This window comes from Dendropsophus ebraccatus, chromosome 5, assembly GCF_027789765.1.
Source record: "Dendropsophus ebraccatus isolate aDenEbr1 chromosome 5, aDenEbr1.pat, whole genome shotgun sequence".
Taxonomy (NCBI): domain Eukaryota; kingdom Metazoa; phylum Chordata; class Amphibia; order Anura; family Hylidae; genus Dendropsophus; species Dendropsophus ebraccatus.
This window is the reverse complement of record NC_091458.1, coordinates 1055767-1081981: the sequence shown is the minus strand read 5'-3', so window position 1 is coordinate 1081981 and position 26215 is coordinate 1055767. Positions and strand designations below refer to the sequence as shown.

The 26215-nt window shown below is 53.1% G+C and overlaps 1 protein-coding gene across 1 annotated transcript in view; it reads left to right on the top strand.

The window, feature by feature from the left end:
* The window catches only part of LOC138793342 (transient receptor potential cation channel subfamily M member 2-like), a 236701-nt gene that overhangs the window by 57055 nt on the left and 153431 nt on the right, over positions 1-26215 (top strand). Inside the window, exons 4-12 of the mRNA XM_069971872.1 lie at positions 3557-3719; positions 3842-4022; positions 4684-4844; positions 7428-7608; positions 10682-10743; positions 15886-16086; positions 16214-16316; positions 16724-16845; positions 17082-17414. Coding sequence (XP_069827973.1) covers positions 3557-3719; positions 3842-4022; positions 4684-4844; positions 7428-7608; positions 10682-10743; positions 15886-16086; positions 16214-16316; positions 16724-16845; positions 17082-17414 — 1507 coding nt within the window. The remainder of the gene's footprint in view (positions 1-3556; positions 3720-3841; positions 4023-4683; positions 4845-7427; positions 7609-10681; positions 10744-15885; positions 16087-16213; positions 16317-16723; positions 16846-17081; positions 17415-26215) is intronic.

Genomic DNA, 26215 nt, shown 5'->3' with positions numbered 1-26215 from the left:
GAAGGGAGGCAGCTGGGGGTGACTGGGGAAGGGAGGCAGCTGGGGGGGACTGGGGAAGGGAGGCAGCTGGGGGTGACTGGGGAAGGGAGGCAGCTGGGGGGGGGGAAGGGAGGCAGCTGGGGGTGACTGGGGAAGGGAGGCAGCTGGGGGGGCTGGGAAAGGGAGGCAGCTGGGGGTGACTGGGGAAGGGAGGCAGCTGGGGGTGACTGGGGAAGGAGAGGCAGCTGGGGGGGAAAGGAGGCAGCTGGGGGGGGGACTGGGGAAGGGAGGCAGCTGGGGGGGGAAAGGAGGCAGCTGGGGGGGGGACTGGGGAAGGGAGGCAGCTGGGGGGGGGAAGGGAGGCAGCTGGGGGTGACTGGGGAAGGGAGGCAGCTGGGGGTGACTGGGGAAGGGAGGCAGCTGAGGGTGACTGGGGAAGGGAGGCAGCTGGGGATGACTGGGGAAGGGAGGCAGCTGGGGGGGGGAAGGGAGGCAGCTGGGGGTGACTGGGGAAGGGAGGCAGCTGGGGGGGGGCTGGGGAAGGGAGGCAGCTGGGGGGGCTGAGGAAGGGAGGCAGCTGGGGGTGACTGGGGCAGGGAGGCAGCTGGGGGGGGCTGGGGAAAGGAGGCAGCTGGGGGGGACTGGGGAAGGGAGGCAGCTGGGGGGGTGACTGGGGAAGGGAGGCAGCTGGGGGTGACTGGGGAAGGAAGGCAGCTGGGGGTGACTGGGGAAGGGAGGTAGCTGGGGGTGACTGGGGAAGGGAGGCAGCTGGGGGTGACTGGGGAAGGGAGGCAGCTGGGGGGGCTGGGAAAGGGAGGCAGCTGGGGGTGACTGGGGAAGGGAGGCAGCTGGGGGGGACTGGGGAAGGGAGGCAGCTGGGGGGGGGGAGGGAGGCAGCTGGGGGGGACTGGGGAAGGGAGGCAGCTGGGGGGGGGGAAGGGAGGCAGCGGGGGGGGGCTGGGGAAGGGAGGCAGCTGGGGGTGACTGGGGAAGGGAGGCAGCTGAGGGTGACTGGGGAAGGGAGGCAGCTGAGGGTGACTGGGGAAGGGAGGCAGCTGGGGGGGACTGGGGAAGGGAGGCAGCTGGGGGTGACTGGGGAAGGGAGGCAGCTGGGGTGACTGGGGAAGGGAGGCAGCTGGGGGTGACTGGGGAAGGGAGGCAGCTGGGGGGGACTGGGGAAGGGAGGCAGCTGGGGGGGACTGGGGAAGGGAGGCAGCTGGGGGGGACTGGGGAAGGGAGGCAGCTGGGGGGGACTGGGGAAGGGAGGCAGCTGAGGGTGACTAGGGAAGGGAGGCAGCTGGGGGTGACTGGGGAAGGGAGGCAGCTGGGGGGGGGTGACTGGGGAAGGGAGGCAGCTGGGGGGGACTGGGAAGGGAGGCAGCTGGGGGGGGGTGACTGGGGAAGGGAGGCAGCTGGGGGGGACTGGGGAAGGGAGGCAGCTGGGGGAGACAGGGAAAGGGAGGCAGCTGGGGGTGACTGGGGAAGGGAGGCAGCTGGGGGTGACTGGGGAAGGGAGGCAGCTGGGGGTGACTGGGGAAGGGAGGCAGCTGGGGGGGACTGGGGAAGGGAGGCAGCTGGGGGTGACTGGGGAAGGGAGGCAGCTGGGGGGGACTGGGGAAGGGAGGCAGCTGGGGGGGGACTGGGGAAGGGAGGCAGCTGGGGGGGACTGGGGAAGGGAGGCAGCTGGGGGTGACTGGGGAAGGGAGGCAGCTGGGGGTGACTGGGGAAGGGAGGCAGCTGGGGGGGACTGGGGAAGGGAGGCAGCTGGGGGGGACTGGGGAAGGGAGGCAGCTGGGGTGACAGGGGGAGCAGCTGGGGGTGACTGTGGAGAATCTGGGGAGGCAGCTGGGGTGACAGGGGGAGCAGCTGGGGTGACAGGGGAAGCAGCTGGGGGTGACTGGGGGAAAGGAGGCAGCTGGGGGACAGAAGGTGGGGAAAAGCTGGGGGGCAGGAGGGGGAGAAGCTGGGGAACAGGGGGAGCAGCTGGGGTGACAGGGGAAGAAGATGGGGGCAGGGGGGGAAATGATGGGGGGCAGCTGGGGTTGCAGGGGGAGAAGATGAGAGGGCAGCTGGGGTTGCACGGGGAGAAGATGGGGGGCAGGGGGGAGAAGATGGGGTAAGCTGGGGTGACAGCTGGGGCGACAGGGGGAGGGGAATAAGCTGGGGAACGGGGGGAGGGGGAGAAGCTGGGGAACAGGGGGAGAAGCTGGGGTGACGGGGCAGGGGGAGAAGATGGGAGGGCAGCTGGGGTGGCAGGGGGAGAAGCTGGGGTGACAGGGGGAGAATCTGGGGAACAGGGGGAGCTGCTGGGGCGACAGGGGGAGGGGAGAAGATGGAAGGGCAGCTGGGGTTGCAGGGGGAGAAGATGGGGGGGGCAGGGGGAGAAGATGGGGAGCAACTGGGGTTGCAGAGGAGAAGATAGGGAAGGGGGGAGAAGATGGGGGGCAGCTGGGGTTGCAGGGGGAGAAGATGGGGAGCAGGGGGGGAGAAGATGGGGAGCAGGGGGGAGAAGATGGGGGGCAGCTGGGGTTGCAGGGAGAGAGGATGGGTGGGGGCAGCTGAGGTGACAGGCAGGGAGGAAGAGGGAGTGGATCAGCCAGGCGGCAGGGAGATCAGCCAGGCGGCAGGGACAGAGGCAGGCTGGGAAGGTCTCCCCCATGCGGGGCCAGCGTCAGCTTCTGGCACATACAGCCCCGCGATGCCCGAACTTCTTCCCTGCTCAGCAGTGTACATGTGACGTCATCACGCCGCTGCCAAACAGGAGAGAAGGACCACGGGTACCTAGTGGCAAATACGTCCATGGTAGTATCAGAGTAGTCGGGAGGCCCCCATACACATCAGGTAGTATCAGAGTAGTCGGGAGGCCCCCATACACATCAGGTAGTATCAGAGTAGTCGGGAGGCCCCCATACACATCAGGTAGGATGAGAGTAGTCGGGAGGCCCCCATACACATCAGGTAGTATCAGAGTAGTCGGGAGGCCCCCATACACATCAGGTAGGATGAGAGTAGTCGGGAGGCCCCCATACACATCAGGTAGTATCAGAGTAGTCGGGAGGCCCCCATACACATCAGGTAGTATCAGAGTAGTCGGGAGGCCCCCATACACATCAGGTAGTATCAGAGTAGTCGGGAGGCCCCCATACACATCAGGTAGTATAAGAGTAGTCGGGAGGCCCCCATACACATCAGGTAGTATCAGAGTAGTCGGGAGGCCCCCATACACATCAGGTAGGATGAGAGTAGTCGGGAGGCCCCCATACACATCAGGTAGTATCAGAGTAGTCGGGAGGCCCCCATACACATCAGGTAGTATAAGAGTAGTCGGGAGGCCCCCATACACATCAGGTAGTATCAGAGTAGTCGGGAGGCCCCCATACACATCAGGTAGTATCAGAGTAGTCGGGAGGCCCCCATACACATCAGGTAGTATCAGAGTAGTCGGGAGGCCCCCATACACATCAGGTAGGATGAGAGTAGTCGGGAGGCCCCCATACACATCAGATTGATGGCTGCTTTTGCTGAGAGGTAAATGGAGGATGGTTTTTACCCATAGTTCCCTTTTTTCCTCCCTCAGAGAGGTCTGCAGCTGCGGTCACACCAGAGAGCTGCACTTCCGGGGTCAGGAACTGACGGTGCCTCCCGGGGTCTCCTGGGACCCCCAGAAACATGTCAGAGAATTCCCTAGTGACTCACATGGGGATATGACCTTTACTGGAACCAACAGAACTTGGGCAAAGGTGAGTGTGGTCAACATGTGACTATAGCGCCCCCTCCATGTGGTCACTGATCTGGGGTCCGGACCATGGTCTTCTGTCTGTCCACCATTGGTATGTAACGTGTATCCTTCACCCATGTGCAGTACGTACGCGCCTCTTGTGACACGAACCCCAGCGTTCTTTTTGAGCTGATGACACAGCAGTGGGGACTCAGCGTGCCAAGCCTACTGATATCAGTCACTGGAGGAGCCAAGAACTTCAACATAAGCCCAAGATTAAAGAACCAGTTCAGCCGGGGCCTGGTGAAGGCAGCGCAGAGTACAGGTGAGGCCATAGAAAGCCACCAAAGCTGGGTCAGGTTTATCCCATTAGGCTGGATCAAGGGCTGGATCAGGTTCATCTGGTTAGGAAGGATCAGGATCTAGATCAGGTTTATATCATTAGGCTGGATCAGGTTTATATCATTAGGCTGGATCAGGTTTATATCATTAGGCTGGATCAAGGGCTTGATCAGGTTCATCTGGTTAGGAAGGATCAGGATCAAGATCAGGTTTATTCCATTAGGCTGGATCAGGTTTATCCCATCATACATGGGTATATATATATATATATATATATATATATATATATATATATATATATATATATATATAAAGGCAACATGAGACACATAGAAGAGAGGAGGCCTCAATCATGTCCCAAGGGCTTGGTGGTTGTTTGCCTCTTCTCTCCCAGGCCCATTCCACCCCTCAGTTGCTAGTTATGGGTTTCATCATCCTAAGGGGAGTCCTATATTGATTCTAGAGATTCCATTGGGCAGGGGATTGGCCAGCCAGGACAGGTCTCTCATGGCCCCATGGTTATTCATACCCTGAGACTAATGGTGGTCCACAGTGAGGCCCTTGGGGGAGTCTCATTTGTCCCATTATTGTCTGTGAGATTGCTCCCTGGTGGTCCTCATGTTGGAAGGTCTTTCCCCATTCAGGTGCCTGGATCATCACTGGTGGGTCTCATGCAGGGGTCATGAAGCACGTGGGAGAGGCCATACGAGATTTCAGTGGAGACCAGCTGGGCTCAGAGATTGTCCTCATCGGCATTGCCACCTGGGGCATTGTTCACAAAAGAGAATACCTGCTGAGTGAAGCGGTGAGACCCTCAAAACATAAAGCAGATTTTTTATGCAATTCACTAAGGTCCAGGAGTAGAGGACACCTACCCATCATTGACCTTTAACCACCAGGGGTTATGATAGGGGCACCTACCCATCACTGACCTGTCCTCTAACCACCAGGGGTTATGATAGGGGCACCTACCCATCACTGACCTGTCCTCTAACCACCAGGGGTTATGATAGGGGCACCTACCCATCACTGACCTGTCCTCTAACCACCAGGGGCTAGCATAGGGGCACCTACCCATCACTGACCTGTCCTCTAACCACCAGGGGTTATGATAGGGGCACCTACCCATCACTGACCTGTCCTCTAACCACCAGGGGCTAGCATAGGAGCACCTACCCATCACTGACCTGTTCTCTAACCACCAGGGGCTAGCATAGGGGCACCTTCCCATCACTGACCTGTCCTCTAACCACCAGGGGCTAGCATAGGGGCACCTACCCATCACTGACCTGTTCTGTAACCACCAGGAGCTAGCATTGGAGCACCTACCCATCACTGACCTGTTCTCTAACCACCAGGGGCTAGCATAGGGGCACCTACCCATCACTGACCTGTTCTCTAACCACCAGGGGCTAGCATAGGGGCACCTACCCATCACTGACCTGTTCTCTAACCACCAGGGGCTAGCATAGGGGCACCTACCTATCACTGCTCTGTCCTCTAACCACCAGGGGCTAGCATAGGAGCACCTACCCATCACTGCTCTGTCCTCTAACCACCAGGGGCTAGCATAGGGGCACCTACCCATCACTGACCTGTTCTCTAACCACCAGGGGCTAGCATAGGAGCACCTACCCATCACTGACCTGTTCTCTAACCACCAGGGGCTAGCATAGGAGCACCTACCCATCACTGCTCTGTCCTCTAACCACCAGGGACTAGCATAGGAGCACCTACCCATCACTGACCTGTCTACTAACCACTAGAAGCTAGGATCAGGGCACCTATTCATCATTGTCCTGTTTACTAACCACCACTTGTGTTTCGCCCCACAGGGTGTCCCCTTACACTTGTGTTTTGCCCCACAGGGTGTCCCCTTACACTTGTGTTTTGCCCTGCAGGGTGTCCCCTTACACTTGTGTTTTGCCCCACAGGGTGTCCCCTTACACTAGTGTTTTGCCCCACAGGGTGTCCCCTTACACTAGTGTTTTGCCCTGCAGGGTGTCCCCTTACACTTGTGTTTTGCCCCACAGGGTGTCCCCTTACACTAGTGTTTTGCCCCACAGGGTGTCCCCTTACACTTGTGTTTTGCCCCATGGGGTGTCCCCTTACACTTGTGTTTTGCCCCATGGGGTGTCCCCTTACACTTGTGTTTTGCCCCGCAGGGTGTCCCCTTACACTAGTGTTTTGCCCCGCAAGGTGTCCCCTTACACTTGTGTTTTGCCCCGCAGGGTGTCCCCTTACACTAGCGTTTTGCCCCATGGGGTGTCCCCTTACACTACTGTTGTGCCCCATGAGGTGTCCCCTTACACTACTGTTGTGCCCCATGGGGTGTCCCCTTACACTTGTGTTTTGCCCCATGGGGTGTCCCCTTACACTAGTGTTTTGCCCTGCAGGGTGTCCCCTTACACTAGTGTTTTGCCCCGCAAGGTGTCCCCTTACACTTGTGTTTTGCCCCGCAGGGTGTCCCCTTACACTAGTGTTTTGCCCCATGGGGTGTCCCCTTACACTTGTGTTTTGCCCCGCAAGGTGTCCCCTTACACTTGTGTTTTGCCCTGCAGGGTGTCTCCTTACACTAGTGTTTTGCCCTGCAGGGTGTCCCCTTACACTTGTGTTTTGCCCCATGGGGTGTCCCCTTACACTAGTGTTTTGTTCTGCAGGGTGTCCCCTTACACTTGTGTTTTGCCCCGCAGGGTGTCCCCTTACACTAGTATTTTGCCCCATGGGGTGTCCCCTTACACTTGTGTTTTGCCCCATGGGGTGTCCCCTTACACTTGTGTTTTGCCCCACAGGGTGTCCCCTTACACTTGTGTTTTGCCCCACAGGGTGTCCCCTTACACTTGTGTTTTGCCCCACAGGGTGTCCCCTTACACTTGTGTTTTGCCCCATGGGGTGTCCCCTTACACTTGTGTTTTGCCCCACAGGGTGTCCCCTTACACTAGTGTTTTGCCCCATGGGGTGTCCCCTTACACTTGTGTTTTGCCCTGCAGGGTGTCTCCTTACACTAGTGTTTTGCCCTGCAGGGTGTCCCCTTACACTTGTGTTTTGCCCCATGGGGTGTCCCCTTACACTAGTGTTTTGCCCTGCAGGGTGTCCCCTTACACTAGTGTTTTGTTCTGCAGGGTGTCCCCTTACACTTGTGTTTTGCCCCACAGGGTGTCCCCTTACACTAGTGTTTTGCCCCATGGGGTGTCCCCTTACACTTGTGTTTTGCCCCACAGGGTGTCCCCTTACACTTGTGTTTTGCCCCATGGGGTGTCCCCTTACACTTGTGTTTAGCCCCACAGGGTGTCCCCTTACACTTGTGTTTTGCCCCATGGGGTGTCCCCTTACACTTGTGTTTATCCCCACAGAGTGTCCCCTTATACTTGTGTTTTTTGCCCCACAGGGAGGAGCTCCAGCCTTGTACCCAATGGATGAAGGCTCTCAGGGAAGGTTGTGCTGTCTGGATAACAACCACACTCACTTTATTCTGGTGGACGATGGAACGCATGGAAATTACGGAGTAGAAATCCCTCTGAGAATTTGGCTAGAGAGATACATCTCCCAGCAAACAATGCAAAAAGGAGGTGAGAGGGGACCTGGAGCCCATTGGGAGGGGGAGCTGATGACTGGTCTATAATACGCAGATGGTGCCTGGACCTGACTGTGGCCCCTCATTTTAGCTTCTTGGACTTCCATGGCAATCTTTTGTGCCTACAGTGGTCTTTAGAGTAGGTAGTGGCCGGTCTTAACATGACCCCATGGTTGGTCCAGCTGGGACATAGGGCTCATGGAATGTTATCCTGTTATAGCGGTGGTCATCAGGACTTTGTGTGTCTTATCTTCATTGCCTTTAGCAGATCAGCCGGTTCTCGAAATGTCTGGTGTAATATAGGACCTGATGGTCCATACCACGTTCTTCCATCCTCAGTATCATTAACATAAATGGTCTTTGTTGTCCATATTGTCACATTTCAGGTCAGGGTAGCATCACGTTTCTTTAATGTGTTTTGTAATAAAGACCTGACCTGGAGCACCAGAAGGTCGGGACTCTCACGGCTATGTTCATGTGTGGTGTGGTATCTGCTGGGAGCACCAGAAGGTCGGGACTCTCACGGCTATGTTCATGTGTGGTGTGGTATCTGCTGGGAGCACCAGAAGGTCGGGACTCCCACGGCTATGTTCATGTGTGGTGTGGTATCTGTTGGGAGCACCAGAAGGTCGGGACTCTCACGGCTATGTTCATGTGTGGTGTGGTATCTGCTGGGAGCACCAGAAGGTCGGGACTCCCACGGCTATGTTCATGTGTGGTGTGGTATCTGCTGGGAGCACCAGAAGGTCGGGACTCTCACGGCTATGTTCATGTGTGGTGTGGTATCTGCTGGGAGCACCAGAAGGTCGGGACTCTCACGGCTATGTTCATGTGTGGTGTGGTATCTGCTGGGAGCACCAGAAGGTTGGGACTCTCACGGCTATGTTCATGTGTGGTGTGGTATCTGCTGGGAGAAGGTCGGGACTCTCACGGCTATGTTCATGTGTGGTGTGGTATCTGCTGGGAGCACCAGAAGGTCGGGACTCTCACGGCTATGTTCATGTGTGGTGTGGTATCTGCTGGGAGAAGGTCGGGACTCTCACGGCTATGTTCATGTGTGGTGTGGTATCTGCTGGGAGCACCAGAAGGTCGGGACTCTCACGGCTATGTTCATGTGTGGTGTGGTATCTGCTGGGAGCACCAGAAGGTCGGGACTCTCATGGCTATGTTCATGTGTGGTGTGGTATCTGCTGGGAGAAGGTCGGGACTCTCACGGCTATGTTCATGTGTGGTGTGGTTTCTGCTGGGAGCACCAGAAGGTCGGGACTCTCACGGCTATGTTCATGTGTGGTGTGGTATCTGCTGGGGAAAGGTCGGGATTCTCACGGCTATGTTCATGTGTGGTGTGGTATCTGCTGGGAGCACCAGAAGGTCGGGACTCTCACGGCTATGTTCATGTGTGGTGTGGTATCTGCTGGGAGCACCAGAAGGTCGGGACTCTCACGGCTATGTTCATGTGTGGTGTGGTATCTGCTGGGAGCACCAGAAGGTCGGGACTCTCACGGCTATGTTCATGTGTGGTGTGGTATCTGCTGGAAGAAGGTCGGGACTCTCACGGCTATGTTCATGTGTGGTGTGGTATCTGCTGGGAGCACCAGAAGGTCGGGACTCTCACGGCTATGTTCATGTGTGGTGTGGTATCTGCTGTGAGAAGGTCGGGACTCTCACGGCTATGTTCATGTGTGGTGTGGTATCTGCTGGGAGCACCAGAAGGTCGGGGCTCTCACGGCTATGTTCATGTGTGGTGTGGTATCTGCTGGGAGAAGGTCGGGATTCTCACGGCTATGTTCATGTGTGGTGTGGTATCTGCTGGGAGCACCAGAAGGTCGGGACTCTCACGGCTATGTTCATGTGTGGTGTGGTATCTGCTGGGAGCACCAGAAGGTTGGGACTCTCACGGCTATGTTCATGTGTGGTGTGGTATCTGCTGGGAGCACCAGAAGGTCGGGACTCTCACGGCTATGTTCATGTGTGGTGTGGTATCTGCTGGGAGCACCAGAAGGTCGGGACTCTCACGGCTATGTTCATGTGTGGTGTGGTATCTGCTGGGAGAAGGTCGGGACTCTCACGGCTATGTTCATGTGTGGTGTGGTATCTGCTGGGGAAAGGTCGGGATTCTCACGGCTATGTTCATGTGTGGTGTGGTATCTGCTGGGAGAAGGTCGGGACTCTCACGGCTATGTTCATGTGTGGTGTGGTATCTGCTGGGAGCACCAGAAGGTCGGGACTCTCACGGCTATGTTCATGTGTGGTGTGGTATCTGCTGGGAGAAGGTCGGGATTCTCACGGCTATGTTCATGTGTGGTGTGGTATCTGCTGGGAGCACCAGAAGGTCGGGACTCTCACGGCTATGTTCATGTGTGGTGTGGTATCTGCTGGGAGCACCAGAAGGTTGGGACTCTCACGGCTATGTTCATGTGTGGTGTGGTATCTGCTGGGAGCACCAGAAGGTCGGGACTCTCACGGCTATGTTCATGTGTGGTGTGGTATCTGCTGGGAGCACCAGAAGGTCGGGACTCTCACGGCTATGTTCATGTGTGGTGTGGTATCTGCTGGGAGAAGGTCGGGACTCTCACGGCTATGTTCATGTGTGGTGTGGTATCTGCTGGGGAAAGGTCGGGATTCTCACGGCTATGTTCATGTGTGGTGTGGTATCTGCTGGGAGAAGGTCGGGACTCTCACGGCTATGTTCATGTGTGGTGTGGTATCTGCTGGGAGCACCAGAAGGTCGGGACTCTCACGGCTATGTTCATGTGTGGTGTGGTATCTGCTGGGAGCACCAGAAGGTCGGGACTCTCACGGCTATGTTCATGTGTGGTGTGGTATCTGCTGGGAGCACCAGAAGGTCGGGACTCTCACGGCTATGTTCATGTGTGGTGTGGTATCTGCTGGGAGCACCAGAAGGTCGGGACTCTCACGGCTATGTTCATGTGTGGTGTGGTATCTGCTGGGAGCAGCCCGGCCTTCTTGTTGTAGGTTCACCACATTTGTTCCCATCGTATGTGGCTGGTTTGCCTTTGATGTAACATCTTATCATTCTGCCACCATAACGTCTTTTTCTCTTGCAGGCATAGCATTGAAAATCCCGATAGTGTGTGTGGTGCTGGAAGGAGGCCCAGGAACCCTGGATGTGAGTAGCCTATAGACCTGGCTGGCACTTCCTATATCTCAGACTTGGGGGCGCTCTCTTGGTTCTATGGTCATTTTGAGTCACAGTGATCATTTTGTGGACATTGCTGGAGTCTGTTCTCCAGAGTTAACAGCTCCAGATTAGTCCCTGGACTGGGCGGAAGCTCCTGGTCTGATGAGAAAGCTCAGTGCCAGGACTGTGGTGCAGGGTCTGCTGTCTCTATAGGGCTGGCCACCAATGTACCAGACATTGAGCTCCACCAACCATAATGCACAGGTCCCTGTGACTATAAAGCCTCCTGGATACCTGGCTCTGGGACCTTCCTGGTCATATCATCAGACTCCTAACTGAGGTGGACATTGACTGAAGAGGCCACCTAATATAGTGGTTTGGTCCGGAACACCTCCTAAAATAAAGACACTATCCTACCAACTAGCCTAAAATAAAACACCCCCCACAAGTAAGGCTGCTAACCACCCACCCGACCCAGCCCCCACCCCACTCACCTAATCCCCTTGTGCAGGGCCAGATTATAGTGAGGGCACCCGGGGCACGTGCCTCGGGACCCCAACATCCAAGGGCCCCCACCAGCCAGAACCCAAAAGCAGTGTTCCGGGTTCAGGCTGGTGGATCTATGACAGGGGTGGGGAACTCTGTTCTACGAGCCGCATCAGACCCCCACATCTCCTGATGCGGCCCGTGTGCACTGCGCTCTCCTGTGTCCAGTGGCCACTAAACACAGGAGAGCGCTGTGCCTGTCAGCCCCTCTCTGGCGGGCCGCACGATGACATCATTTCATTGCGCGCCGCCTGCCTAAGAAGACTTGCGCTGTAGGAGATGACAGAGGACCCGGCCAGCTCTGGAGTGAGGAAAGGTGAGTTAGAAAGGGAGGGGGGGGGAATGAACTACAGCTACCAGGACATCACTGGGGGGAAGAATTACAGCTACCAGGACACCATTGGACATAGGGGGCTGACTACAGCTACTAGGACACCACTGGGGATTTGGGGGAGGGGGTTTAACTACAGTTACCAGGACACCACTGGTGGTTGACTACAATGTTAGGGCATTGGGGGCACAGTACTTTTCCTTGCTGCTAAACCAGACAGCACAACCTTCCCAGGTGCTGCTAAACCACACACAGCACTTCTGCGCAGCAGGAGACATTATTACTATATGGGGGCACAGCAGTTAGACATTACTATATAGAGGGCACAGCAGGGTGCATTATTGTTATATGGAGGCACAGTAGGGGACATTATTACTATATGGGGGCACAGCAGTTGGACATTACTATATGGAGGCACAGCAGGGGGCATTATTACTATATGGGGGCACAGTAGGGGACATTATTACTATATAGGGGCACAGCAGGGGATCCTACATACTGGGGAAAATCACAAAAAAAAGTGGAATTACTACTGTATGGGACCTTATGGGTTGGAATAAGGGAAGGAAGTTGCTGGAAAAGTGCGAAGCCTGAGATGTTTGTCTGGCAGGTTCTGAAGAGAAGAATTGTAGCTGATAGAAATCATCATGGTGGTCTGGGCCAGATGGAGAGGAAAAGGGAAAGTGAGGCCTCAGATCAGAGAAGACGTCACTGTATGAGGTTTCTTTTGTATTTTTTAGAACATTATTCAGTCGGGGTGCCCTGGGGTAAAAGGATAGCCATAATACACACACTGCTTCTCCCTAGCAGATTCCCCCCCATTAACTGATCAATGTCTTTCCACATGTTCAAAAATCATTGGCCACCGGCCGTGCATCACTGCGTTTAATAGTGATGTGCGACCGATGGCTGATCCAGCCTTATAATCTGCTCTGTTAGCGAGCGCCAATCTAGCAGAACGCCGCTGCTTACCCAGGATATCAGACTATGTAATATGGTCCTAACACAGTAGGTAAGAGCGCAGAGAAAGTGCTGGGCTCTCACAGTGCATTATTAACACAAACACAACGTGACAACACTGAGCCCCCCCTCTCCTGTCTCTAGGGCCTGGCATCTTCCTCTGCACTGCAGCCTCTTGTGACCATCACGTGCACAACAGAGGAGGATGCGGAGCCACACAGCCAGGAGCGAGGAGGGGTCTGTGCTAAGTCGCCTACAGTAAGCGGGCATCTGTATAGATAATGGTTTAGTTTTTTGGGGGGGATGGGGGGCTCCCAACAAGATTGTCGCCCAGGGCCTCCACCAACCTTAAACTGGCCTTGCCCTTGTGGACCTTGACAGCCGACACCGCAGGCACACTGTTCCATGGCCCCGATGTCCGGCTGCATGTACCAACGTCCTAACGTCCTGCCGCATGTACCAACGTCCTAACGTCCTGCCGCATGCTCCTGGTCCTACAGGACGTCAGTGAGTATGCAGGGGGGGGTTCTGGGAGGAGAGGCCGAGGGGGAGAGAGCCACAGGGGGAGACCGAGGGGGAGAGAGCCACAGGGGGAGACCGAGGGGGAGAGCCGAGGGTGAGAGAGCCACAGGGGGAGACCGAGGGGGAGAGCCGAGGGGGAGAGAGCCACAGGGGGAGGCCGAGGGGGAGAGAGCCACAGGGGGAGGCCGAGGGGGAGAGAGCCACAGGGGGAGGCCGAGGGGGAGAGAGCCACAGGGGAGGCCGAGGGGGAGGGAGCCACAGGGGGAGGCCGAGGGGGAGAGAGCCACAGGGGGAGGCCGTGGGGGAGAGAGCCACAGGGGGAGGCCGAGGGGGAGAGAGCCACAGGGGAGGCCGAGGGGGAGAGCCGAGGGTGAGAGAGCCACAGGGGGAGAGCCGAGGGGGAGAGAGCCACAGGGGGAGGCCGAGGGGGAGAGAGCCACAGGGGGAGGCCGAGGGGGAGAGAGCCACAGGGGGAGGCCGAGGGGGAGAGAGCCACAGGGGGAGGCCGAGGGGGAGAGCCAGGGTGGAAGAGCCGAGGGGAGAGAGCCAGGGGAAGAGAGCTGAGGGGGGAGGATGGGGCATACAGGGATGGGACAGAGATAAGACATACCCCGAAAATAAGACATAGAGCCTCTTTGGGAGAAAAAATAAATATAAGGCTCTGTCCTATTTTTGGGGAAACGCGGTCGTTCAGTTCCCATTAGCTGATGGACGCCTCCTCTCATATCCTATAAACCAAGTGGATCTACTGTAAGGATTGACCAAATGTATAGATACCGGGTGGGTAAACAGCAATTATATATATATATTTTGGCTAAGTCCCCCCCAATGTACATATGACTGCTGACACATAGGTCAAACAGCCTAGGGAAGTATATGGTAGTAAATAACCAGGTATATGGATGATTCCCGGGTTCACTGGAACGTATATCTCCCATACGGGATCATGGATATTAATTAATGGGGAAAAATCCCCTGATATAAGAAAATATTCCTAAAGCATAATCTATAGCTCAGCACTGGCCCAGCCATGAACCCAGGAGAGCGTCCATGTAAGACAATGTGCAGGGGAATACAGTCAGGTGCAGGGAGTGTTTGTTGGGATACACTCCGGCGGAGTCAGCTGTTATGTCGGGGTGGTAGCTGGGTGGCTCTAGGGTCACTTGGGCACTTGCCACGGCAGCCTGGAGTGGTATAGGACCCACCCCGGACAGTTTTGGCACCTCACCAGCACTCAAAAGAGAATGAAGAGACAAGCCAGAGTCTGGTGCTTCCGGAAAAAAATAGAACAGTTTACTAAGAGTAACCATAGTGCAATACAAGGAATACTGACAGCAACAATAAAGTCCAGTGTAATACAGTCGTTACAGTCTTGTAGTAACTAAGGTGCTTATAGTTGAGGTAGAGACCAGGTGCTTGTTGTATGAAGGCGTTTTGCAGTAGAGTGAGGAGAGTAGAGGAGTTGCCAGAGGGGCCCTGCCCAATGCAGAAGTGTACTCTGCCTGAACAGTAGAGGTGTATAGTAGAAGAAGAGATAGAGAATACTCGTACTCACGGATGACTTTCTAGTCTTGACCGCCTTATGCCCCCTAGTTGCGAGCTACCTGTCCTAGGTGGGTAATACAAGGCCCGGCCTTGTTATCTAGGTTGAGCAGACTCCCGAGTCTTCCCAGTTGTCATGCACTGCGCAGTGGAATACGTAGACGTTCTGTAACTTTTTTCCACCTGGGTCAGTTCCTTAGGCTTCTCTCCCCTTGTGAAGGCTTTGCACTGCATAGCGGTTCTAGTGCTCATAGCAGAAACAACATGTCTAGTTGCGTCCATGTTAGAAGCCCCGGCCAAAGCCTGGCTTAGCTTCTCCAGAGACGTGTCTGCTGTGCTCCCTCTCACACTGAATCTAGATGGGAACTCACTAACTCCTCCAACCAGGAACTAGTTCCTAACCTCAGGGATCTATCTAACCCTGGCTGTGATTGGTGGGCTGTGTGTTCAGAGAAGAGAGCGAAGGAGATAGGTGCAGGTGCTTTCCCTCCTTTCTCTAACCCATGAGTGGCCAGAAAGGCAACACATGACACATAACAGTTAACCCCTGGAATACTTCAGCTGTGCAAAAGACATATTACAGATAAACACAGTAGTGACACCTGGTGGGAAAAATGCTAAGTACAGCAGACACCTCATCCCACTTGTGTGAGCCCAAGAGAGATTCCTTACTCAGGTGCAACAGAACTTAGGGGTCCATACCGGGTCACTATAAATACTCTTTATATAATGTTATATGCCGCCACAATACGCCAGTGTTTATATGCTAAAGCCGGAACAATCAGCTGCAGAATCAGAAACCTGTAGTGGCCTGCTGTATGAAGCCCGTATCTACTTCATCCATCCATATCCACTAAACAAGACCAATCACCTAGAATGAACCACCACCTCAAATGTCCATAAACGCAGCACAGATTGAAGGACGTCACCAGTCCTCCATAGTCTTCTCCACCAGTGACCACTGGGAGGTCAGATCTTCTCTTGATGGGATGAGAGAAGCCTCCATGATGTGTGGACGTGTTGCATCTTCTCTGCACTAGGAATCATGTCACCACCAGTACATACGTCCTTTATCATATATGTTTTGATTTATTTCTCTCTTTCTGTTCTTGGATACTGAGAAAATCTCAATGGTTCTAGGTGGGAAATCTACTCCAGGCCTGCTCCACCAGTAATGATGGCTGGATGGGCCCCTTCACCATCTTAAGTCAATGTTCTTCTCTCTCCAGACCATCTACAGCTCCATGTGTAATAATACGCCATGCGTCATCGTGGAGGGGTCTGGCCGCGTTGCTGATGTCATTGCACAAGTGGCAAATCTTAGTCCTTCAAGGATCACGATCAATCTTATTAAGGAGAAGTTGAGGAGCCTTTTTGAGGATGCGTATGACAGTTTCACAGAAGCTCAGATCATTATGTGGACAAAGAAGGTAAGTCCTGGCTTGGCCCCCTGAGTCATGGCTTGGCCTGGCTTGTTTCTTTCTTCCATTAAAGTGATGGAGGCCTCGCTGACATGGGGAGGGGGGGTAAATTCTCTCTTCATTTCTTTTTTTACAGATTCAAGATATTGTGCGGATGGCATCTCTGCTCACCATCCTGAGGGAAGAGAAAGTGGGTGATCAAGGAATGGACGTAGCTATCCTGCAGGCTTTACTGAAGGGTCAGTGTCCATCATGAGGGTGGGGGGAGGTGTGGGCTTCTCCTAGACCCCCACTAGCAAGGCTTGTGTTGGGGTTCTTCTTCTCCATAATGTAAGGAGAGATTTATCTTCAGTATTGTCCCAACAAGCCAGACGTAAGATTAAATCTGCACCCAGTGGGGGTGGGGTACAGGGCATGAAGGACACAGGTCATATGTGCTCCATACAGGCAGCTTCTTCATTGTATATACTCCAGTATCTATGAGTAGAGACAAGCTGATCCAGCTGAATCTTTGGTCAGATCTGACAGTGCCCTAAGATCACATGACACTCAGGGTCCCAGGGCTGTATCCGAATAATAAATTCACTTATCTATGAAAGGCTTGAAAATTGTGGCCTGGAATCTGATAGGGGTCCATATCTTTCAGCATCTCACAGTACTGACCACTATGGACAAGAGAACTGGGACCATCAGCTGAAACTCGCCGTGTCCTGGAACCGGCCAGATATCGCTGAGACACAGATCTTCACAGAAGACTGGACCTGGAAGGTAAGACCATGGTCATGCTAGGGTCTTCTATCTGCTTTTATCATCAATGGGATCCTTCTTCAGGACCAGTAAGAGTAATCTGGGGAAAGTGGAGACAAGACTGGGACAGGAAGGTAAGACCATGTAACTCCAGTGGGTGGAAAGTTGCCTAATCTCTAGTCCATGTAGAATGGTGTCAGAGGTTGTGGTGGGTGTGTAGGCGCTGGGTAACTGAGGACACATGTTCTGTATTTCAGCCCTCTGATCTGTACCCGTGTCTGACGCTGTCACTAATCGAGGATAAGCCTTTGTTTGTCCGCCTCTTCCTGGAACATGGAGTCAATCTGTCAGAGTACGTCACTCGGGAGACACTCACATACTTGTACAATAACATCGAGTCTTCCAGTCTGATGTGCAGCAAGCTGGAGAGAATGGCTACCGGGGAAGGATCAAGACAAAGTGTTGAACCCTCAATTGAACTGCACCATGTGTCACGTGTCCTGCAGGAGCTCCTCGGAGATGGTTCTGAGCCGCTATATCCCGAGGGACGAAACCGTACAATGCGCGGTCTGGCGCAGGTCAACATCAAGGTGAATGTTGTGTAAACTTTATAGTAGATAAATGGTCATGACAGTCACTGGTGCCATCATAGTGATCACAGGAGATGGAGGAGAGGATTTGACATAATGAGCTTTAGATATCAGACTCTGGTCCTCCTTATGGTCTGCACCAGGTCTGCTCCTCCTTATGGTCTGCACCATGGCTGGGGTCACACTAGGTTTGGTCCCCCTGATGGTCTACACCACAGTTGGGGTCACACTAGGTCTGCTCCTCCTGATGGTTTGCACCACAGCTGTGGTCACACTAGGTCTGCTCCTCCTGATGGTCTACACCACGGCTGAGGTCACACTATGTTTGGCCCTCCTGATGGTCTACACCACAACTGGGGTTACATTAGGTCTGCTCCTCCTGATGGTCTGCACCATGGCTGGGGTCACACTAGGCCTGGCCCTCTTGATGGTCTGCACCACGGCTAAGGCCTCCTACCCTACACCCACCCCTTCACCTACACTATGCTCCACACACTCCAGCAAGGTGTCCAAGCGCAGCGTTCAACTGTCCCTACAACAGACCTTTGAACGGAAGCGCAAGTACACTGCCACTCACCCACATGCACAAGCCCTAAATTTGCACATAGGCAAACTACTGAGCCTGGAGATGCTGCCCTATCGGTTGGTAGAGACAGAGGCTTTTAGGAACCTCATGGCGGTGGCTGTCCCTCGGTACTCTGCTGTGTTAGGCCTAATTTTTGGGAGGTTCCACGCCTGCCTTATCTACCTTGTTCCCTGAGTTCTCTCCGCCATGCTGTGTCTGGCCTAATTTTTGTGAGGTTCCACGCCTGCCTCTTCTAAAGGCCGGTAATGGCCACTTTATGGGCTGTTTTTTTAATCTTCAATTTAAATTTTTAAATTAAATCGACTTCAATTCAAATGGTATTTTGCAGGGCTGTCTGGTCATCTATTGTATCTCCAAGATACACGCCACTGTTCAAAGTAACAGACAGTGATAATGGTGGATCCTAATTTAGCATCCTTGTGTTATCCATTTCAAACCATATAATCTGTGAATGTCAACTTGTGTGTGTCCTCTGCCGCCCTTTCATTTTTTAGCTGTTTCAAAGGCAGTAGTCAGCTACTGGTCAGTCTAGTAATTTAAAAAAAAACAAGTTATTAAGGGGAGGAGGGGAGCAGTCAGCTTGTCAGGCACTGGCACCGTTCAAAGGAACAGACAGTGAAAATGGTGGATCCTAATTTAGCATCCTTGTGTTGTCCATTTCGAACCATACTATCTGTGGATGTCAACTTGCGGGTGTTCTTGGCCGTCCTCTCATTTTTTTAGCTGTTTCAAAGGCAGTAGTCAGCTGCTCTTTAACCCTTTAAGGACGGGGCCCATTTTCGTTTTTACGTTTTCGGTTTTTCCTCCTTGTGTATATAAGGCCATAGCACTTGCATTTTTCCACCTAGAAACCCACATGACCCCTTATTTTTTGCGTCACTAATTGTACTTTGCAATTACAGGCTGAATTTTTGCATAAAGTACACTGCGAAACCAGAAAAAAATTCAAAGTGTGGTGAAATTGAAAAAAAAAACGCATTACTTTTATTTGGGGGAAATGTGTTTTTACGCCATTCGCCCTGGGGTAAAACTGACTTGTTATACATGTTCCTCAAGTCGTTACGATTAAAACGATATATAACATGTATAACTTATATTGTATCTGATGGCCTGTAAAAAATTCAAACCGTTGTTAACCAATATACGTTCCTTAAAAGCTCCATTCCCGGCTTATAGCGCTTTTATCCTTTGGTCTATGGGGCTGTGTCAGGTGTCATTTTTTGCGCCATGATGTGATCTTTCTATCGGTACCTTGATTGCGCATATACGTCTTTTTGATCGCTTTTTATTAAACTTTTTCTGGATTTGATGCGACCAAAAATGCACAATTTTGCACTTTGGGATTTTTTTGCGCTGACGCCGTTTACCGTGCGATATCAGGAATGTGATTAATTAATAGTTCGGGCGATTACGCACGCGGCGATACCAAACATGTTTATTTATTTATTTATTTGTTTACTTTTATTTAAAACCTGGGAAAAGGGGGGTGATTCAGACTTTTATTAGGGGAGGTGGCTTTTTACTATTAACAACACTTTTTTTTTTTTTTTTACACATATACTAGAAGCCCCCCTGGGGTTAGGGTTATTCCCCCCCTGGGGTTAGGGTTATTCCCCCCCTGGGGTTAGGGTTATTCCCCCCCTGGGGTTAGGGTTATTCCTCCTGGGGTTAGGGTTATTCCTCCTGGGGTTAGGGTTATTCCCCCCCTGGGGTTAGGGTTATTCCCCCCTGGGGTTAGGGTTATTCCCCTGGGGTTAGGGTTATTCCTCCTGGGGTTAGGGTTATTCCTCCTGGGGTTAGGGTTATTCCTCCCTGGGGTTAGGGTTATTCCTCCCCTGGGGGACTTCTAGTATATACACTGTGATCTCTCATTGAGATCTCTGCAGCATAGATATGCTGCAGAGATCCATGAGATCGGCACTCGTTTGCTTTCGGCTGCTGCAGCCGAAAACAAACGAGTGCCGAGCCGAGGACGGCGCCATCTTGGACGCGTCCCCGGCCGGCATCAGTAACGGAGATCGCTCCTCCGGGACAAGGTCCCGGAGGAGCGATCTCCCCCACTACACCCCAGGGAAACGTTGCCTCCGGTAATCGGAGGCAGCTGTCAACTTTGACAGCTGCCTCCGATTAGCTAATTAGCGGGCACGGCGATCAGACCGTGCCCGCTAATAGCAGCGGTCCCGGGCTACTCGCGGCACCCGGGATCGCGGCACTTCAAAGCGGGGCCGCCGCGCGGCCCCGCTTTGAAGTGCAAGTGAGGACATATGACGTAGGGGTACGTCATATGTCCTTAAGAGGTTAAAGACCACTTTATGGCCTATTTTTTCATCTTCAATTTTCAAATTAAATCAACTTAAATTCGACTAATAGTCAAATTCAAATTCGACTATTTTGCAGGGCTGTCTGGTCATCTATTGTATCTCTGTGGTGTCAGGCTAAGTTTTTGGGTGGTTCATATGCTACCTGTGTTTTAATGGTTCCCTGTGTTCACTGCCATGCTGTGTCAGGCTAAATTTTGGGGTGGTTCATGTGCCCACGTGGTGGAATTCCACCCTCCATTGTGGGTTGCCAGAGTGGACGTGGATGTCTGCTATCTGTCAGGTACAGGGCCCCTTTGAGTAGTCAACACAGACGGTCAGCGGCGATGCCGCCATCATCAGCCTCACCATCCCACTGCTGTGTCTGCTTCAAACCTCCCAGCTCAGCCTGAAGTCTGAGACTTTGCCTTTGTCTCAGGAGACTGGTGAAGAACATCCGCCACTAGATAGCCAGACCACCCTGACGTCAGTTTCTCAGCACGAAGTAGAGGAGAAGCAAGAGAAGCAGACTGCTGCCGCCACTGAAGAGGGTACCCATGCTCAATCCTTAGTTGTTGAGAGTGTATGGCCTGAAGAGGAGGAATTGGTGGAGGAGGAGGAAATTGAGGCTAGGTCAGGAGAGGGAGTTCTTGCGTGTTGGGACCCTGGTGCACATGGCTGACTTTATGTTTGGCTGTCTTTCCCATGACCCTCGGGTTAAATTTTTTTTTTGACAACACCGATTGCTGGGTGTTCACCCTCCTGGACCCTCGGTACAAAGAGAACTTTCCCACTTTCATTCCACCCGAGGAACGCAGTATGAGAGTGAATCAATATCAACAGGCCCTGGTGCAGAAGCTGAAAATGTACTTCCCATCTGACACCAATAGCGCCAGAGGATGTAATTCTGTGGGCCAAAGAGCGGGGGAGAGGAGCGGTGGAGCAGGCAGCTTGTCAAGGGGGAGGGGAACACTCTCCAAGGACTTTGACAGTTTCATGGCACCCCAGCAAGACTATGTCAACCGTCCCCAGTCTAGACAGAGTAGGGGGGAAGCCTTCAGGAAGATGGTGAGGGAGTACCTTGCTGACCATACCAACGTACCAACAATCTGTGGGTAACTGCAGCTATATATTTTATACACAATAGCTCCAATGGACACTGAAAAATATGTCACGTCTCCGTCTAGAGGAGTTAGTTACCCTTAATATTTTGGTCCATACTATAATATCTGTAATTATAGCCAAGATACACGACAATTTATACACAACAAGGCTATAAATGTTTCAACAAATTTTATTAGCATAATTTTAAAATCTACAACAGGAATAAACTAGATTTGCATTTCCAGGAAAATACATAGTGCTTGAAAAGAGCGCCCCATTACCAGTGACTTCCAGAGCGCCCCTTTACCAGTGACTTCCAGAGCGCCCCTTTACCAGTGACCTCCAGAGCGCCCCATTACCAGTGACCTCCAGAGCGCCCCATTACCAGTGACCTCCAGAGCGCCCCATTACCAGTGACCTCCAGAGCGCCCCATTACCAGTGACCTCCAGAGCGCCCCATTACCAGTGACCTATAGAGCGCCCCATTACCAGTGACCTCCAGAGCGCCCCATTACCAGTGACCTCCAGAGCGCCCCATTACCAGTGACCTCCAGAGCGCCCCTTTACCAGTGACCTCCAGAGCGCCCCATTACCAGTGACCTCCAGAGCGCCCCTTTACCAGTGACCTCCAGAGCGCCCCTTTACCAGTGACCTCCCAGAGCGCCCCTTTACCAGTGACCTCCAGAGCGCCCCATTACCAGTGACCTATAGAGCGCCCCTTTACCAGTGACCTCCAGAGCGCCCCTTTACCAGTGACACCCAGAGCGCCCCTTTACCAGTGAATCCCAAAGCGCCCCTTTACCAGTGACTTCCAGAGCGCCCCTTTACCGGTGACTTCCAGAGCGCCCCTTTACTAGTGACTCCCAGAGCGCCCCTTTACCAGTGACTTCCAGAGCGCCCCTTTACCAGTGACTTCCAGAGCGCCCCTTTACCAGTGACTCCCAGAGCGCCCCTTTACCAGTGACTCCCAGAGCGCCCCTTTACCAGTGATTTCCAGAGCGCCCCTTTACCAGTGATTTCCAGAGCGCCCCTTTACCAGTGACTCCCAGAGTGCCCCTTTACCAGTGACCTCCAGAGCGCCCCTTTACCAGTGACCTCCAGAGCGCCCCTTTACCAGTGACCTCCAGAGCGCCCCTTTACCAGTGACCTCCAGAGCGCCCCTTTACCAGTGACTTCCAGAGCGCCCCTTTACCAGTGACTCCCAGAGCGCCCTTTTACCGGTGACCTCCCAGAGCGCCCCTTTACCAGTGACTTCCAGAGCGCCCCTTTACCAGTGACCTCCAGAGCGCCCCATTACCAGTGACTCCCAGAGCGCCCCATTACCAGTGACCTCCAGAGCGCCCCTTTACCAGTGACCTCCAGAGCGCCCCTTTACCAGTGACTTCCAGAGCGCCCCTTTACCAGTGACTCCCAGAGCGCCCTTTTACCGGTGACCTCCCAGAGCGCCCCTTTACCAGTGACTTCCAGAGCGCCCCTTTACCAGTGACCTCCAGAGCGCCCCATTACCAGTGACTCCCAGAGCGCCCCATTACCAGTGACCTCCAGAGCGCCCCTTTACCAGTGACCTCCAGAGCGCCCCTTTACCAGTGACTTCCAGAGCGCCCCTTTACCAGTGACCTCCAGAGCGCCCCATTACCAGTGACCTCCAGAGCGCCCCTTTACCAGTGACCTCCAGAGCGCCCCTTTACCAGTGACCTCCAGAGCGCCCCTTTACCAGTGACCTCCAGAGCGCCCCTTTACCAGTGACTCCCAGAGCGCCCCTTTACCAGTGACTCCCAGAGCGCCCCATTACTAGTGACTTCCCTGGGTGCTATGCCTTTAAAAGCGACTTGGGTCCCGTCCCTTTAAGAGAGACTTGGATCCCTTTAAGAGCGACCCTTAAATATGTCCCTTAAAGGGACACATTTCGCTCTTAAAGGGACTTAGGTTGCTCTTAAAGGGACCCATTTAGAGCGGCTTGGGTACCGCCCCTTTAAGAGCTGCTTGGGTACCGCCCCTTTAAGAGCGGCTTGGGTACCGCCCCTTTAAGAGCGGCTTGGGTACCCTTCCTGCTACATGGCTGCCTCAGCTCTGCTATTTTACTGACTGACCTCTGCTACTTATAATGGTAAAGATCATTGCTCGGTTACCATGACAATCTTACTCATGTCAGGGAGACAAAATTGTTAAGGACCTTCCATCTTCTACGTCTTCTATTGGCCGATAGTGGACATGTGACTGTGGATGGTGTGAGACATTGCCTGACGAGACCTTAGAGTTCCTATTGGCTGCTATATCTCAGCTATTTGCATATGTGCTGTGATTGGCTGTTAGCGGTTAGAGTGTGGCCATTATTTCCTATGGGAAATTTGGGGTCTTTAAATGTAAATTCCACAAATCTGAACGAAACGAAAAATAGATAGCACACCACACACCGCCGAGGGCTTCGAAACGCAGTCTGAACAGAGTCTGTGCGCAAAGCGGTTCGGGCTGTATTAAGCGCAGAAAAATGGCTGGAAGAAGAAGAATACGGAATATGGGGATTTTCAAGCACTATAATAAATATACGTAGTGTGAACGCAGCCTAATAAATATAGTGCAAGAAGGATCCAGTGACAGAAGACAACCCAGAGCCTTAATATTTACCATTTCATATTGGCGTATAGCCGTAATGGTAAACATGTAGATGGCTATTTGTATACATGCAGTATATCCGCATGGCCTCCCAGGTATACGAAGCATTAATATGCAGAACCTGTCACAGCTATAAGCTTACCCATGGTGGCAATGGTGTCGCTAACCCTGACGCACGTTTCGCGTACTTCCGCTTTTTCAAGGGGCGTGTCTTAACTCCCGTCACTTCCACTATTTATGCTGAATGCAGGGATCCCTTCCCGGGAACTGCGTACACAGAAGTTATCAAATGAGCATTTAATACCTTCTGTGTACACAGTTCCCTGGAGAATTGGGCACAGGCGCCTTTCCGGAATGGCCTCAAGGTTCGCTGGGCGCATGCCCGCTTGCGTTCCACCGGCACGTGTGCGTTCCAGTGACGCAGGCCGGAAGGAAGTGGCGTGATCCCTGGCTCCCCCTGTGACCTGCGTCAACGCCTGGAAGGGATCCCTGCATTCAGCATAAATAGTGGACGGGAGTTAAGACACGCCCCTTGAAAAAGCTGAAGTACGCGAAACGTGCGTCAGGGTTAGCGACACCATTGCCACCATGGGTAAGCTTATAGCTGTGACAGGTTCTGCATATTAATGCTTCGGATACCTGGGAGGCCATGCGGATACACTGCATGTATACAAATAGCGATCTACATGTTTACCATTACGGCTATACGCCAATATGAAATGGTAAATACTAAGGCTCTGGGTTGTTTTCTGTCACTGGATCCTTCTTGCACTATATTTATTTATTCCTGTTGTAGATTTTAAAATCATGCTAATAAAATTTGTTGAAACCTTTTTAAATTATAGCCTTGTTGTGTATAAACTGCAGGTATATAGTATATGCCACCCTCTTACACAGGGCAATTAGCAGTGAGCTTGGATGTGACTGCAGTGAGAAATGAAGAAATAAGAAAATATACTGGTCACCTAGTTTTTGGAGGTTGTCGTATAAAATCTGTGGGTAACTGCAGGTATATAGTACATGCCACCCTCTTACACAGGGCAATTAGCAGTGAGCTTGGATGTGACTGTGCGATGCCCTGGCCCCTAGGGTCCACTCCGCAGTATAGATGGTGCTAACAGGCAGGAACCGGGGCAGCTGTAGGATGTAGTGTGGTCACGGTGTAGGCACCATGGTGATACAGCTGGAAACCGGGCTCCTGACCATGCGGGAATACTGGGCATGCGATTCTTCATTGTCCTTAGTCAGGGCACCAATGATCACACCAATGCCAAGGGTCAGAAACAACGGTAGTTGTATATTTATTGTAACGGTAGTAACTAGTAGTAACAGTCTCTCCGGATGCAACCGGCAATAAGGCAGAGTAATGGGTGATGCTGCAATAGGCTGTGAGAGTAGCGTGCTGAATGATGGGAGTAGTAGTGATACTGAGGATAAGATGCTGGGTGGAGTGAGACTTGAATGAAATACTTGCTGTTGATGATTAGAGAAGATGATGATGAGAGGAACTGAAGAATGACTGAAGAATCGACACCCAGATGAGGATCTCGAGACTTGAGACAGGAACACAGCCAGCGGACTGGAGTAGCAGAGCACACGCAGGCCTCTCTCTTAGCAGGGAGAGAGGACAAACACACAACTTGTCTCCTGAAGGTGGAGGACAAGACTGAGGTAGAACAGGAAGTCACATGGTAACCCCAGCCAAAAGCTCGATGACCATTGGTGTTACCATGGAAGAAGGGGCACAGTCACGTGACACCCAACCATTGCATCATCACACCATTAGGCATATACAGAGAAATATACATGAGAAGTACCATCCTTGAACACTAGGAGGCGACATAATACCTTTAGACACTGATACCTGAATATACATGCAATAAATGAACAAAACAGCAGACCTGAACACTGCAGGGGTGACACAATACACGCAGTTTGCAGTGGACCATAGCTTTCCAGAACAGAACTGGTTATAATAAAAGTATGAGCATGAGAAGGGCTGTTCTGGGACACTGCATACCTCCCTACTAGAAATGAGCCGACCTCGGCGAACCACAAGCTGAGGTAGATGTGGCCGAATGAACATAGAGGATCAGGACAACAAGACAAGAGGAAGGAATGTTAGTGTGAGTGAGTATGAGTGAGTATGTTTATGTGTGTTTCCCACGCTCAAGGCACAGGTGACAAGAGAAAGTATGAAG